This window comes from Cheilinus undulatus, linkage group 17, assembly GCF_018320785.1.
Source record: "Cheilinus undulatus linkage group 17, ASM1832078v1, whole genome shotgun sequence".
NCBI classification, from domain to species: domain Eukaryota; kingdom Metazoa; phylum Chordata; class Actinopteri; order Labriformes; family Labridae; genus Cheilinus; species Cheilinus undulatus.
The window spans coordinates 2,341,713-2,358,835 of record NC_054881.1 but is presented as its reverse complement, the minus strand read 5'-3'; the positions used below and the strand labels follow the sequence as shown (position 1 = coordinate 2,358,835).

General features: G+C 38.8%; 1 protein-coding gene across 1 annotated transcript; it reads right to left on the bottom strand.

Moving 5' to 3' along the window:
- Window positions 1-5,596: 5,596 nt before the first annotated feature.
- LOC121524687 (deoxyribonuclease-2-alpha-like) lies at window positions 5,597-16,881 on the bottom strand. The gene is made up of 7 exons (XM_041810151.1): window positions 16,759-16,881; window positions 13,495-13,592; window positions 10,713-10,890; window positions 9,191-9,269; window positions 7,309-7,473; window positions 7,036-7,224; window positions 5,597-5,926 (listed from the first exon to the last, which is right to left on the bottom strand). Exons 2-7 carry the CDS (start codon window positions 13,584-13,586, stop codon window positions 5,871-5,873), a joined length of 759 nt encoding a protein of 252 aa, XP_041666085.1. The 5' UTR covers window positions 13,587-13,592; window positions 16,759-16,881; the 3' UTR covers window positions 5,597-5,870.
- Between the last annotated feature and the right edge of the window lie 242 nt (window positions 16,882-17,123).

Genomic DNA, 17,123 nt, shown 5'->3' with positions numbered 1-17,123 from the left:
TGCCCTATTAACCACTTTTTGCACCCCTTTTTTGCCCATCTTAACCACAGTTATCCCATTTTTGATAGTTTATATCAATTTTTCATCTCACTCCACCCAATTTTTTTGCTAATTTAATCCATTTTTTGTTAGTTTTTTGCCACTTTTATCTATTTTTTTTGCCGCTTTTAACCCATTTTAAACTTCAAAAATCCAATTTCAACACCTTTCCCACCTTTTTCTGCCATTATTAACTTATTAAAGCAATTTTTCACCAATTTCAAATATTTTTTAACGTGTTATTTTCATTTTAAGAAGGCTATTTACCACACAAATGAATAGAAAGAGATATTTGTTTCTTTGATAAGAGTCAGTGGCGGGCACAGATTTTTTCAAGTGCAGGGGCAAAAAGAAAGAAAAGGGCACATACAGCGCGTTCTCGCCACTGAAGAGGGCACTTTAGACATGATTATATGTTCCAAAAATGGCACATTATATAGCCTTAAAACAGACTAACTAGACAGACCACTCAAGTTAGTTTGTAGTTAGGATCAGCATCAACATTTTCAATGAAGTAAATGCCATTTCCTGTATTATAGTGCATTTTAACACCATATTAGTAGCAGATAATCCAAACTGGTTCTGTGAGATATAGTTCTGGCGACTGCCCCCCCACCCCCACCCCGTGCACACCACTGATAAGAGTGGTTATCATTCAGGTCAAATATGAGATGTGTTTTTCACAGCTTAACTTCACAATCGACCATGATTTTTCTGACCTCCATGGGCCCCCTGTTTGGCTGGGTCCCAGAAACCTACTCTCTTATCCCTCTTTATGGGCGGCCTCTGGGGTCCTGGGTCTCTGGCACCACCCAGTGGTTAAGAACCACTGCATCACAGAACCACTGAGCTCTGCAGAATGGCCATGGCAGTCTGAGACTGGTTGCTCTCCCACATGTCCTGTTTTTACCAACCTAAACTTCAGTTATCTGTCTCATGAACCACTGAGGACTGACTGATGAAAAGCAATATGGCGGACTCCTGGATATCTAAAGAGACAGGAGGCGTTCAGAGTCGCTCCTCTCCATCTTGCTTGGATCCCTAATGTGGTGCACCCTAACATTGTCAGTGTTTAGCCAGCGTAAGGAGGAAGGAAGTACGTTAAATCTGTATTAAGGATGTTTAAAGCCACTGGTTGAGAAGATCTTTGTAAAAATGTTTTCTCCTCTTATTAATGCTGGTTTTAATGTCCTCAGATATAAAACTGTGTCGCTGCTTTAAGAAGAAGCCTCCGCTGTTCAGTGAATTAAGACTTTTAGAGTTGTTGTGTTCTTATTAGTCTTTCCCCAAACTTGAAAAAAAAGCTTTAATTAGAAATGCACATAAACCATATCAGCCTAGAGAAGAACAGAGCTCAGAGCATTTACTAAAAAAACAAACTCTTCAGTGTTAATCCAGCGTTATTATTTTAAAGTTTGAAGCTTTTTTCCATCCGAACACACTCCTGATAATCAAGAAGTCGTGTTCATGTGCTCATGTTTTCCTTTCACACGTCTAAAGACCGCGGCGCTCTGACCGCCACCGTGCACTGCCATGAAGAATAAAGCCTTCCTTGCAGGAGATTTGATGCTCTTTGAAAAGCCATGTCTGCCAGACCAACACGTTTATGAGAGTATTTAACATTGATGACGGCGTGTGGACTAAAGAAATGTCTCACTGTAGCTCTACAGATGGATGTTAACATTATTGATGTTAGTCGTTCTGTTTCCTGTGAATCTTTAAATTCTCTACTTTTGAACAGATCGGTCTCTAAATGTCTTTAAACTATTTCTTTTTTGTATGTTGTGTGCATGTTTATAGGACTGGCCTGCATGCAGAGTTTCTAAATGTTTTCTTGTTGTGCCTCAACTGTCAAATCAAATAAAAGCTGCAGACTTTCATCCTGTCACTACTCTGATTTTAGATGCATTTATAAAAACATTTCTCTGCATTCAAACAGGCTGGAATATTCCAGAAAAGTGCACTTTAATATCAGTCATGCTCAAGATAATAAGTGCAAAAAATGTGATTTTCCTACAGCAGCTATAAAGATATTATAGATTAATATCTTATTCTATTTTCATTAAGAATATTTTTGACCTAATTATTGATGCCAAACCTTCATGAATTTTAAAGCTTTAACCCTTTGAATGCCAGTTTTTGTCATGATGCCGACACACTTTACACGGAAAAAACAACAGAAAAATGTATTATTTTCAATATTAAACATATCATAAAAAACATTTTAAAAAATGATTTTTTAATTTTACTTTTAACGGCCTGGGGCACGTCAATGATAAACAGCAACATTAATTTTTATTCATTATCTGCATTGTCAAATACTGACTCTACTTTGTCATCAAAACTGGCGTAGTTATTAAGATTTTAACTCTGAATACCAGTTTTTTGTCACTGAGTGTAACGTTTGCTTGTAAACTGTGTTTTAGACTTACTGTAGAGCAGTGATACTCAACCTGTGGCTCTAGAGCCACATGTGGCTCATTTTTGATGGTTTGTGGCTCTTTTATGTCTTAATTTAAAATATTATTCCCCAGAAAATTTTACCTCAGAAATTATTCATTGCAAGTAACATTAATGAGTTTGTTTCCCACACTTACACAGCAGGCTTTAATTGTCAACCACTATTTTTTTCTGCATATTTAATTGCTACTTTTAGCCCATTTTTGACACTTCAATGCAGCTTTTGGCAATTTTTTACCCCTTTTTTTTGCCTTTTTTGCCCCTTTTTACCCATTTAAGTTGCCTTTTGCCATTATATGCCACTTATTCCTCATTTTATCACTTAATTCATACTTTTTGCCCATTTTCCCCACCATTTTTCTGATTTTTGCCCATTTTAGTCACTTTTCACTCATTTTTCTCCACCTTTTTTTCCACTTTTGGGCCATTTTTGCCACCTTTGACCAAGTTTTTTGCCACTTTTCACCCAGTGTTTCCTGCTTTTTGCAATTTTCTGCCACTCCTCACCCATTTACGCTGCCTTTTGTGATTAAATGACACTTTCTCCCCATTTTTCCCACCTCTTTTCCAATTTTAGCCCATTTTAGTCACTTTTCACTCATTTTTTGCAACATTTTTGCCACTTTTATCTCATTATTTGGTTGCCTCCTGCCATTTTTGCCACTCTTCTCCCAGTGTTTGCCCCTTTTTGACCATTTTTGACACCTTTAAATTATTTTAATTGCTGCTTTTCCCCACTTAGATTGTGGCTCTTGTAAATCTGTTTTTCAACACTGTGGCTCTCTGGTTGGGCAGGGTTGAGTAACACTGCTGTAGGAGCTGAGCTGGAAATAACAAGATCAAATGAAAATTCACAGTCCTGCTAAAATCCATGCCATGAACATGAACATCAGAACATGAAGAATGAACAGTTTGTCACATTCTCTCTAAGGGTTAATGAGTTTCTCATGTGGTGCCTAACAGCATCCATCATCAGCTGATGTCAGGATCTCTGAGAGCATTTCAAAGAACACAGGATGGCCAGAATAAAAGCTTTTATTGTTTGAAATTTAACACAATACATTTGAACCAGTTCACCACTTCAGTGCTAACAACGAGCTAACATGTCAACGCCGTTAATCTCATAAGTTTGAGCCCTTCATTACCTCTCTGATTGGCCTGTTGGTCCACCAATCAGATTGCTCCACTCCTGGCCAAATCAATGCATGGAAGTAACCCCTTGGTTTGGTTACTGCAGCAGGGTTAAACAGTGTGACTGTGGATATCTGCATGGAGATCTAGGGGAATAGCTGGTGGTGCATTCAGGGGCAGGGGCCAAAAAGGCAAAAAGACGAGGGCTAACTCTACCTAACCCTTTAATTCTGGGTGTTATTTTTCTTTGACCATATTCATTCACTGAGCACATCTTAAATGACAGGTAGATCAGACTGGTTTTACTCATTCTAACACACTAAAGGTGAGTCTGCCTTGTATTTTTGGATGAAAAAACATCGGCCCTGTCTTTGTATTTATTCTTACACTGAGGACACGTTTATCAAAGACTATAATCAATTGAAGTCTAGATCAGCGTTACTCAACCCTGCTCAAGCAAAAAGCCAAAGAGTTGAAAAATACCTTTGCAAGAGCCACAATCGAAGTGGTGAAAAGTGGCAAAAATGGGTTAAAGTGGCAAAAAAATAGATGAAAGTGGGCAAAATAGGCATACAATGGAGAAAACTGGGTGAAAGTGGTAAAAATGGGTGCAAAGTCACAAAAATTGAGCTACAAGTGGTCAAAAAGCTGCATAAAATGAGTAAAAAGTGACTAGAATGGGAAAAAAGCTGTTAAAAGGTAAGGAAAAATAGGGAAAATTTGTATTTAATGGCAAAAGGCAGGTTTAATGGGTTAAAACTGCAAAGAAATAGGATGAAATTGGCTTAAAATGATGAAAAAGGGCAAAAATAGGATAAAGGTGACAATAATAGTCAAAAAGTAGCTAAAGGAGCCGGTAAAAAAATGGGCTAAAAGCAGTAGAAATGGATAAAAGTGGCAAAAAATTGAGGTGAAAGGGGGCAAAAAACAGGGTGAAAAGGGGTAAAAATGAGTGCAAAGTCACAAAAATTTGAGTTACAGGTGGTGAAAAAGCTGCAAAAAATGAGTACAAAGTGACTTAGATGGGTGAAAAGCTGTAAGAAGGTTGGATAAAGAGGGAAAAGTTGGCATTTAATGGCAAAGGGAAGGTTAGGTGGTGAAAAACTGCAAAGAATTAGGATTAAAGTGGCTAAAAGTGATGAAAACGGCAAAAATAGGATAAAGGTGGCAATAATGGTTGAAAAGTTGTTACAAGAAGCAGTAAAAATGGGCTAAAAACAGCAGAAATTGATTAAAAGTGGCAAAAAATGAAGTGAAAGGGGGCAAAATAGCCACAAAATGGAGAAAATTGGGTGAAAAGTGGTAACAATGGGTGCAAAGTCACAAAAAATTGAGTTACAGGTCATCAAAAAGCTGCAACAAATGAATAAAAAGCGACTTAAATGGGCGAAAAAGCTGCAAAAAGGTTGGAAAATTAAGGAAAATTGGCATATAATAGCAAAAGGGAGCTTAAATGTGTGAAAAATTGCAAAGAAGTAGAATTAAAGTGATGAAAAATGGCAAAAATAGGATCAAAGTGGCAATTATGGTCAAAAAGTAACTACAAGGAGTGGTAAAAATAGGCTAAAAGCAGCAGACACTGATTAAAAGTGACAAAAAAAGTAAAAACAGGGACAAAAAATTACAAAAAAAGGGAAAGTTTGAACATTAAAACCTACTGTATAAGTGTGGGAAACCAGCGTATTAACGTCATGATTAATAGATAATTTTTGAGGTAAAATTTTACTTTTTAAGGTTTGTTCTGGAAAAATATTTCAAATTAAGACATAAAAGAGCCACAAATCATCACAAATGAGCCACATGTGGCCCCAGAGCCACGGGTTGAGTATCAGTGGTCTAGATCAATAGAAGTTAGTCAAACATTCAGCTATCTTAATAGTTTCTAACCAATAACAAAGAGACTCTGTCACTTGGACTCACCATTTAAAGCCAAAGAACTCTATCACTGAGTCTAAAGCTGGGCAGCCCTCAGGTGCCCCAGCAAACTGCAGGAAGATGTTTCTTGTCCCCTCGTTTTCAACGCACAGAGCACCCCCCCACCTCAGGTACTGTGTCGTCGCCCTGTTTACATCACCGATACAGACCCGTGGGATATTTTGGCTCTTAGTCACACACCACTTAGAGTGGTCGTTCCCAGGCTCCCAGTCACCCAGGGAGGTCGAGATACTCTTGACGTTCAACACTTTCTTATAACCAGCAGAGCAAAACGAACGTGCACGTTCACGCTGGCCGCCCCACGTCTAGACGTGAACGTCACTGTTGAGTCTTTGTGCAAGGGTGACGTAAAGATCTCCGTCTGTAAGAAGAAAGACACGAGTTACTTTACATCTAGTGAGTTAAACTCATAGCTTCAGTCATGTGACCTCTGGAGGAGGAGAAAGAGGACGCTCACAGCTACCACTGACCACTACGTAGAGCTGCAGCAGTAATAGATGAAGATATTCATGTACACGTTTGTCACGTTTGCCTCTATTTAAGTCAGTGAAATCAGGGAAGTCCCAGCGAGGGAGTAGCTTCAGTGATGTTTACATGCTGGTTCATCACCCCACTCCTTACACCACCTCCACCATGAAGTTCTCCAAAAGTACGGACACTCTGAGGTATCTGCCATGTGTTTGGGTCAATAATGCTGCTGGTTGGGACATGAAGGGCAAGAAATTCTTCATGTTTACAGCATAAAACAGTTAGAAAAGCAGCAGAACTGGGAACAAAGTAGTAAAATTAAGCAGCAAAAAATGGGCCACAACTGGCAACAACAGTGATGAAAAGGGGCAAAAATGGATTAATGTGGCCAAAAAGTGACAAAATTGGAAAAAAAGTAGCTGAAATCAGTTAAAGTGGGCAGAAAGTAGCAAATGAGGGCAAAAAACAAAAAAAAGGTTAAAAGTAGCAAAAAAAATGTGTTAAAATGTGGTTAAAACATTCAGATTGAATAAGATTGTCTTCCAGGATTTTCCTGTATGTTCCTCATTTATTTACCCTCCACCTTTACAAGCCTTCCAGCTGCTGAGAAGCATCCCCACAGCGTGATGCTGCTGAGAAGCATCCCCATGTCACAATGCTGCTGAGAAGCATCCCTAAAGCATGATGCTGCCACCAGTGTGCTCCACAGTGGGGATGGTGTGTTTGTGGTGATGTCAGTGTTTGGAGTCTCCATTCTGGTCTCATCAGACCAAAGAACTTTCTTCCTCTTGACCATGGAGTCTCCCTCATGCCTTCTGGTGAACTCTAGTCCAGACTGAATCTGAGTCTGTATGTGGGCGCCTGCTCTAGCATCTACACTAAACCAGCATCCAAGACTGCACTGGGCTGACTTTGTGCAGTCTGATCCGGCCCTAAAGTGGTCTCATCTTGTTGCAAATCCTTGGTCATAACTTGGCTGAACAGGAACCCAGCCTACCTCACCTTTTGGCTGCTCTGATGTGCGTTTAGCGATGCTGGAAAATCTCTGAAACGGGTCGGTTGACATCAACGTCATGAAGTTATTGGATGGCTGAGCTGAGACCCAGTTCACAGCGTCCCGAAGTTCTTGATGAAAGTCCGCTGGCAGATCATGCTCAAACGGGTAAGCTCTGATGTACTGCAGATGTGTGCCTGGAAACATGAACACAGGGTGTTTACAGCGACCTTCAGTTCAACCAACAAGGCCTGTATCTACACACTCAGGGTTTTTTTTACCTATCTTACTGAACTCGCTGTAGGGGAATGTGACACAGAGAAAGATCTGGGCGTTAGTCGTTCCGCTGTCAGGCCAGAAATGATCCCGGTCTCTCCTGAAAGGGAACTGAGGTGTGCTGTGAAAGAGCCAGACTCCAGTGCTGGTTTTATCCATCATCAGGACCCCTGGAGAACCAGAAGAGTTAGAGCTGAGGTCACATTAATGAGCCTAAATACAGACTGGCATTACATACTGTATGAATGTATAAGCAGGGGGAATAAAGGGGGAATTTGAATAAAGGTGAAAAACAGGGATAGAAAGCAGCAAAACAGAGTTGAAATTGATAAAATTAAGTAGCTAAAATGGGCCACTAAAGAAGAGGAAAATAGTGGCAAAAATTAGTAAAATGTGGCCAAAAGTTACAAAAAAGGTAGTAATGGCCAAAAGCATCAAAAATGGGTTAAAATGAGCCAAAAATGGCTTAAAGTGGCAAAAAAGATAGCTAAAATGGACTAAAGCACTGAACGTGGGTTCAAAGTAGCCAAAAGAAGTAGCTAAAATGGACTAAAGCACTGAACGTGGGTTCAAAGTAGCCAAAAGAAGTAGCTAAAATGGACTAAAGCACTGAACGTGGGTTCAAAGTAGCCAAAAGAAGTAGCTAAAATGTACTAAAGTGCTGAACATGGGTTCAAAGTAGCCAAAAGAAGTAGCTAAAATGGACTAAAGCACTGAACATGGGTTCAAAGTAGCCAAAAGAAGTAGCTAAAATGGACTAAAGTGCTGAACATGGGTTCAAAGTAGCCAAAAGAAGTAGCTAAAATGGACTAAAGCACTGAACATGGGTTCAAAGTAGCCAAAAGAAGTAGCTAAAATGGACTAAAGTGCTGAACGTGGGTTCAAAGTAGCCAAAAGAAGTAGCTAAAATGGACTTAAGTAGTGAACATGGGTTTTATGTAGCATAAAGAGGTAGCTAAAATGGACTAAAGTGCTGAACGTGGGTTCAAAGTAGCATAAAGAAGTAGCTAAAATGGACTAAAGTAGTGAACATGGGTTTTATGTAGCATAAAGAAGTAGCTAAAATGGACTAAAGTAGTGAACATGGGTTTTATGTAGCATAAAGAAGTAGCTAAAATGGACTTAAGTAGTGAACATGGGTTTTATGTAGCATAAAGAAGTAGCTAAAATGGACTAAAGTAGTGAACATGGGTTTTATGTAGCATAAAGAAGTAGCTAAAATGGACTTAAGTTGTGAACATGGGTTTTATGTAGCATAAAGAAGTAGCTAAAATGGACTTAAGTAGTGAACATGGGTTTTATGTAGCATAAAGAAGTAGCTAAAATGGACTTAAGTAGTGAACATGGGTTTTATGTAGCATAAAGAAGTAGCTAAAATGGACTTAAGTTGTGAACATGGGTTTTATGTAGCATAAAGAAGTAGCTAAAATGGACTTAAGTAGTGAACATGGGTTTTATGTAGCATAAAGAAGTAGCTAAAATGGACTTAAGTAGTGAACATGGGTTTTATGTAGCATAAAGAAGTAGCTAAAATGGACTTAAGTAGTGAACATGGGTTTTATGTAGCATAAAGAAGTAGCTAAAATGGACTTAAGTTGTGAACATGGGTTTTATGTAGCATAAAGAAGTAGCTAAAATGGACTTAAGTTGTGAACATGGGTTTAAAGTAGTGTGAAGAAACTGTTCCACAGCACTGTACATCTTTGCAAATTGCTACAGTTCTCACCACATTTTACCATCCTGTAGTCCAGCTTAACCCCGCCCATAGGTAGCCCCACCCCCTTCTCCTTAAATCACACTGATCCAGGCCTGTTCTAGGATGGGGTGCTAATGCTCATCCATCTGCTGGGGATGAAATGACAGGACGGTCCCACAGGTGATTTTTACCTTTACTGTGGCCAAACTTGTCACTAGCTCTGCTTCCTGGAGGCTGATCGCTGTAGCTGATGAATCCAAAGGTAGCCGGCTGAAATGAGAGAAAACGAGAAGAACAGGACAGAAGATCAGCTTCAGATTAGAATGAATGTTATTCCACGTTCAGCAGGCAGAGATAATGTTCACTTCCCTGCAGACACATCTATGTTAGCTTCTCTTTTAGGTGAGGGACAGGTGTTTGTCAAAAACTAGATTATCATCAGCGTACTGCTCATGAAAATCAAAAACCCAGAATATCAGAATATTGCTGAAAATGTTTCCTGAGCCTTTAGTCTGTGACTGGTTCAGCACACACAGCTGTGACCACGGTGAAGACTGCTGACTGGACTAGGGTTCAGAGGACCAGAAGACCTTTACTGGTTTAGGAACAGCTTTAGACAGGGACGTTTATTTTATTCACCTTTATAGCAGCTTTTAAGCCCCTTTACACTCATCTAAATGATGATTTGTATCCCCCTTTTACCCATTTGCCACTTTTTACCTTTCTGAGGCCATTTTTTCCCCACCCATTTTTGTCAACCAATTTTGTTTCTCTTTAACCACTTTTTTTCTCCATCACTTTTTGCCACCTAAAACCCATCAGTCCTGCGTTTTGCCTTCTTTAACACGTCTTTTTGCTGCTGTTTAAATTGTGTCTCTTTAAACCCATTTGTTTCTCTTTAATCACTTTTCACAACTATTTTCCACCATTTTTGCCACTACAAACCCATTTTTGAACTCTTTAACTACTTGTCACCATTTTTACCCATTTTGGCTTTTAGCCAACTTCCCAGCCTGTTTTTAGGACTGGTAACCCATTTTTGACTGTTTAAACCCATTTCTGCCCATATCACCCCCCTTTCCCCTCTTCAACCACTTTTTTTCACTTCTTTTGGTCCTTGGACTATTTTGCCACTGTTTTTCCATTTTTGTCATATTTAACCAATATTTGCACTCTTTAACCGCTTTTCTCCATTCATTTCATCCCTTTTTTTTTTTTTTTTTTTTACCCTTTTTTGATTTTCTTAACCCACTTTTGGCCACTGTTATTTCATTTTTGTCTGTTTGAACACATATTTTTCCTCTTTAAACCCATGCTGCCTCTCTTTAGCCACTCCTAACCCATTTTTGCCGGTGCTCAGTTTTTGTGTTGCTTCTTTTAAGTTTGTTCAGTTTTCTCTGCCTTATTCTTGGGCATCCTGACGTTTGTGGACGTCATATCTTGGCCGTGGAGTCTGACTTTCCTAGTCTTAGTATTGTTGTTATTGCTGCTTTATTAAGAGTGGTTATTATTCATATTAGAAATAAAACATGGCTATCACAGTGGACCATGGCTTTCCTGACCTCCATGGGCCCCCAGTTTGGCCCCCCTGTGGGCGGAGCCAGAAGGGGACAACTTTACCACCAGTTATTAAATGTAGTATCAGTCTCACCAACTGTCTAACTCTCTGAACCCAGGTAGACGAGTGTGAGCATGCTCAGTGTGTTATCTCACCATGGATCTGATGGGAGTGAACATGGGCTGCAGAGTGTTTGCCAGGACGCCGTTTCTGTCAGCGATGTTATTGTAGCGCTGTGGATCGACATCTGTCGATGTAGTTGAATCGATGTACAGGTACTCCAGACCGGTCAGGTACTTGGCCTGTAGGGAGGGGGCCTTATACAGGATGTACCTGAACCAGACCAGAGGTGTCAAAAGGATTCACATTCATTACTCAGGTAGAAGTTTAGATACTAGGGTTTAAAAAGACTTCTGGAGAAGTTGAAGTACCAACTCAAGTTTTTTACTCAAGTAAAAGTATAAAAGTACTGGTTTCTGAACTACTTAAAGTATAAAAGTAAAAGTAATGTAAGATAGAAAAAACGCTATTAAGGACAAAAGCTTAGGCCGCGCCACAGGGGCCTATAGTTCACTACCCCACCTCCCCAAAAAAACATTTTTCTAAAGGCCATAATGACTATAATGTTATATTTAGGGCCCGAGCACTGGCCAGTGCGAGAGCCTTATTGTATCTGTAGGAGTCCTTTGGTTTTTTTTTATCACAACTTTTGAGTTTTGGGGGCCTCAACATGCTCCAAAACTGACCAAATTTGGTGGCGTGTTAGATCCTGGTGAAAAGTTTCCTATTCTGGTGGTTCCATTCATCTTGTTAAAAAAAAAAGTGCCCCTCAGGGGCACCAAAACCTGGTTTTCGCTGGAATTCAGGAGCCCCGTCCACAAGTTTGAGCAACATACATGATACTTGGGACCAAAAATCCTCTTGGGACCATCCTCTAAAATGCACAGGAAGTGACATTATAAAGGAAAAGTGTCCAAATTTGGCTGTTTTTTGGTCAATTTACAGTCCTCGCATCTGAATGAACTCGTCCGAGGGGACTTACCTCCTGGACTCCAGAGTGGTATTTCCTAAAACTACACAAAATGGAGATCTCAGCTGCAGGAGTTTTCACCGGGGGGCGTGGCCGTTGTAAGAGCCCAAACTTTGACAACTACTATTTTCACCATTTTTCTCAAAAAACATGGTGCAAAACAACAGGTGTTGTCCATAACTTTTCAGTGCTTTCACCAATCATCGGCAAACTTCTCAGAGATGATCACCCATGGACCCTCTATCAAATCATGCACCAGCATCAGAAATCAATAGCTCCGCCCCCTTCTGACAAAACAACATTGATTTAGTCACTTTTTCCACTTTTCTCACTTTAAAACTTCAGCCCCCAAACACCGTAAAACTTAGGCCGATGATCTTCAGGCAGGACATGCACCATGACCACACCTACAAAAAAGCCTCTTGGACCCATGCTAAAATCCCAACAGGAAGTCCATCAGCTCCGCCACTATTTCAAAATAATGCCTCTTTTTTGACATTTATTCACTGAAAACTGATGTGATTTTGGAGGACATCATTCTATGGCCTTCAGCATGTTATGGCAACACATCAGTATCACACTGAACACGCCCTTTCATTTACAGGCATCCCAGTGGCCATGGCGGCCATTTTGATCCTTCGCCACTGGACAGGACGGGGTCATTTCTGTGATATTCTTACTCTGTTCAATCTATCATGCTCTGATTTTGACCTAAAGCCCTCAATATCTTTCCCAACATGGACATGTATCATTCCTAGATGACCCAGTGGCCATGGCGGCCATTTTGATCCTTTGCCTCAGACAGGAAGTGGGTCATTTCTGTATTTTGCTTACTGTTTAGAACCTATCATGCTCTGATTTTCACCTAGACTCATCAGTATCTGTCCTAATATTGCCATGACTCATTAACAGATGCCCCAGTGGCCATGGTGGCCATTTTGATCCTTCGCCATGACACAGAAAGTGGGTGTAACTCTCATATGAAACACACAAAGGCCTTCAAATTTCACATGTATGATCAGGGTCTGCCTCTCTGCAAATTTCAATGTTAATTTCATGGTTTTGCTGTAGCGCCCCCTACTGTAAGATGCAATTACACCTCAGAAATAACAATTGCTATCTTTACTCAATTTTACATGATGAATAGTCCTTCCCTCATCATTTCTACACATCAACATCCACCTCTGACATATTACTACTGTTGAGGGTCAGGACTATCTCATAGACAAAGTGCACTGTGCTTATTTTTTTCAGTGCAAGGACGCTCAGAGGACAATCTCCATGGTCTCTCTGGAGTGTTGCTGCACACTGCACAGGTCTGCCAACACTCCACTATTGCCACACACTGGCGGTTGCGCCACACCCCAACATGTGCCAGGGTGCAAGGGCCCTTCAGTGCGGCTTTGCAGCCCTAGTTTTTCTTTGTGTTTTTTTGAACGATGACAAGCTGGAATGAAAACAAGCCGAAATAACACAGGAGTAACAAGGCTATTTTTAAAATGCAAGGAGTAGGAAGAACAGATAATTGCGTGAAAATGTAATGAGTAGAAGTAAAAAGTAGGCTGAAAAATAATTACTCCAGTAAAGTACAGATACACAAAATTTCTACTTAAGTAAGGTAACGAAGTGTTTTTACTTCGTCATTGACACCTCTGAACCAGACACAGCTCTGTTTCAAACTCTCACTGCCTGTAGGCTGACGTTAATGTACGGATTCAAAAAATAAAACTGTTGAACATTTTTAACCAAAGCTCCACCACACAGATTTTTCTCTCTGAGTTTGAGGTCTGACAGATTTCCTTCCAGCAGCTTTGTCAAAGGCAGCAAAGACAAACGTGGGCGCTGACTGTTAATCTGTTTATCTCAGTGGAAAAGGACCACTTCATCAGGCCTGTGGGATTATTTACCAGGGTACTGCGTTGTTTCTCGCGTCTTTGCAGGTCACTGCCCCGTCGGTCCCCCAACAGAGCAAACTGAGCACCAGGACTGACCTCCACATGACTGCCTGGAACACATCAGTAACACAGGAGCGTCCGTTAGATCAGTTCAAGGTACTAATGAATAAAAATGCCCTGAATCAGTCTCTATCTGATGGACCCTGGGCCACACCAGACCCCCACAGCTTTAAATCTGGACCCCAGGTTTATTTTTACCTCCTCCAAGGAGGTCATGTGATCGGCAGGGTTTGTTAGTTTGTTAGCAACATAACTCAAAAAGTTGTGGACAGATTTTGGTGAAATTTTCAGGAAATGTCAGAAATGGCATAAGGAAGAGCTGATTAGATTCTGGGAGTGAACCGGATTACTGGCTGGATCCAGGACCTTTTTAAAGGATTCTTTACTGCTGGGAGAAAGGGCTAATAGTGGAGGTCTGCGCTCTCCAAGTGCTTTTCTAGTTTAATTTTATTTTGAGACGACACCAACATAGCCATAAATCATGAACCTTAAAAAAAGTCTGAATACCATCAAAGCATGACAACAGAGACATTTCTCTGTGATCTCTAGCTGCTGATAAAGGATTACTTATTTTATTGAGTCTTTTGATTAATTCAAACTATTCAAACCTTTATTTCCAAATTTCTATTTTATTTGTATTAACTTTTAATTTTTAATTCCTTTTGAAATTTCTTTTTAAACTCTTTATGTGCAGAATTTTTATTAAAATGTAACTTCTGAATCTCTTCTATTTGAGTTTTTATTTACATTTTTTGGCAGTTACTATATATTTTTTAATTCATTTTTAAATTTATTTTTAATCTCTTTTTTATTTGTGTTAAATATTTATTTTCTATTCTTTTATATTAACATTAGCAATGTATTAATTAAATTCTAAATTTCCTTTTTTTCCCTTTCTGACACATTTTTAATTTTTAAAATTGTATTTAACTTCAGTTTTTTTTTAAATGTTTTTTACTAGGCAATTATTGATTATCTTTGAGATTTTTTTTTTTCATTTGATTTCATTAACAGTTTTCTTTTGGAAATTATTTTGATTGAAAACTCTGTACCATGTCTTAGTCATAGAGGGCATGGATTTTATAAATATATTTGAAATTTATCAATGCTTAATTTCTTTTTTTTTAATTTATTTATTTTATTTTTTAAATTTTTATTTATCTTCTTCATTAAAATTTTCGTGTTTTATCTTAATTTTTAAATTTATTATTATTTATGTATTTTTTTTAACTTATATTTTAATTTACATATACAGATCTTAACAAATGTATTAGACCACCTGTCATATTTGTCTCAGAGACCATCCAGCATCATGAAGTGCTTTAATGCGGACTCTTTCATTTTCAGTCAGCTCTCCACGTTAATTTGACATATTAATCAGAAATATTAATGTGGTTTACTATTTTTGTCAGTTTTTTGTAAATCAGTAAATTTGAAAATTCATGGATAACAATAATAATACTATTTTAGCATTTAAAATATCATTTGGGTTAAAGAGCTTCTACATATTGGTGTATTAACCATTGCAGAAATATAAAAAATGATTTTGGTAATTACCAATGCTGTTAATTTAGGGCAGCTGTGGCATAAACCTGACTGTGGTTAGGGTTAGGGTGGTCTAATACATTTATTAAGCACTGTATATAGAGAGTTACTGTTTTCTTTATAGTAGACAAAACAAAAATCAAAGTAAAACACCAAGTAAGTGTGTTGATGAAGTAGCTTGAAACAGATTTAATTCTGTGTGTGTCTTATTTAAGAAATATTTTTATTTGAACTTGAGTTTAAAAACATGAATATCGGTATAATAAATTATCAGCAACTTCTTCTTCTTTTGATTTCTGTCAGTAATTGTCGTGTTTTACGTTACTCCACAGAACTTATACAAAAAGACGAAGGAGTTAAAAGCAACCTTGGGTGATATTTTAATACGGCACGTATTTGCAGAGTTACAGAGTTAAGAGTGAGACCTCTCAGTCCATCGCTCCCACCATGTCACATTAATGACTGACTGGTCCAGGAAACATCTGTCCACCTAGAACAGGAGTCAAAGGCTGTTTGAGGACAGCCAACCATTATACAAGTGTAATAGTGTCATATTTGCTTCGGCCATTTAGTTTTTTTCATTATTATTCTTTGCCGGCTATCTCCTCCTTCATACTTTTTTGTGTCGACACCGTTTAAAGTTTAAAAAACTCAGTTTCTTCGTCATTGGACTGCTGTGACTTTTCACATTTCTAACTTTTATAATTTTTAAAATAGAGGCAGAACTTCCTCGACACACTGCTCTCCTGAACAAAATAGTTGGTCCACAGTTATAATATAAACAAAAAAATGTAGCCACACGTCTCCTCTTGCTCACAAAAAACAATTTCAGGTCAAAGGATCGAAGGTTTTTGCACAGTAAGCTTCAAAGTGTGACCAACACCCCTACAGCTGTTCAGCTGCACTAACATAAATTTCCATCCTGAGGAACCAATTTTTCTATGCATTATCAGCAATTGAATACAAATTTCAGCTAATTTTAGGCTTTTTCAAGTATTTCTTTAATCATATTTTAGCTACTAAATGCCATTTTCTGCTACTTTTATGGCATTTTATGCTATTTTCAGCTTTTATTTGCTTTCCAACAGTTTTCTGCAGTTCTTCCACAGTTCAGCTCCCACGCAATTTCAGGTGAAATTGCATTTTTATCTAGTTCACATATGCAAAACACGACATACCTACATAATCATCCTTTGAGCTGGATTATACAAGTATAATAGTGTAAAACACAGTATGCCTACATGATCACAGCGTTTAAACTGAGAATATCCAACAGTCTGAAACAGTTCAGCCCTTTGGCATTGACAGTGAAATGAATGCAGCCCTCTTGATAACCAAATTTTCTCATCCCTGCTCTAAAGAGACACAATCAGTGCCCTTTAAGAGACAGAATTGACCTAGTGACCTTTTAGGTGTAGACATAAATAAGCTCAGTGCTCTCTAAACACTAAATCTGACAAAGTGCCTCTCAAGTTCCCTCTAAATCAGGATATATGACAAAGAGTTTCTAGGCTGCATTTTAAAATGACAATAAAGGAAAAATGTCCCTCTATGCTTCCCCTCCAGAGGACAATAATACCACTGCTATTGTCCAGTACATTATACAAGCCAGCATCAAAAACTCCAGAATATCCCTTTAACCAAAGAGGCTAGTGGAGTAAAAGGACTTACTCTGAGAGGGTTTTCTGTGGTTGAAGTGATCAGCAGCTGTCCCTGGTCACTGAAACTCTCCTCTATTTATCCGTCTGTATAGCCTGGACCCCCCCAACTCACTCTGACATTCCTGTAAAGCAGCCTGAACTTTACGCTCACTGATGTGAACTTTATCATTCTCAGAGAGACTGAACAAACTCAGCTGAACTTTATCATTCTCAGAGAGACTAAACAAACTCAGCTCAACTTTATCATTCTCAGAGAGACTAAACAAACTCAGCTCAACTTTATCATTCTCAGAGAGACTAAACAAACTCAGCTCAACTTTATCATTCTCAGAGAGACTAAACAAACTCAGCTCAACTTTACAGTAATCCTTACTG

Bases quoted from the DNA above. Each gene is read 5' to 3' on its own strand.
- LOC121524687 (XM_041810151.1), bottom strand. From the start codon at position 13,586: ATGTGGAGGTCAGTCCTGGTGCTCAGTTTGCTCTGTTGGGGGACCGAC. The intron at 9,270-10,712 runs GTGAGATAACAC...CTCTCATTTCAG, and splicing joins TCACTCCCATCAGATCCATG to CCGGCTACCTTTGGATTCAT. The intron at 5,927-7,035 runs GTGAGGTAGGCT...TTCTTCTTACAG, and splicing joins CACATCAGAGCAGCCAAAAG to ACGGAGATCTTTACGTCACC.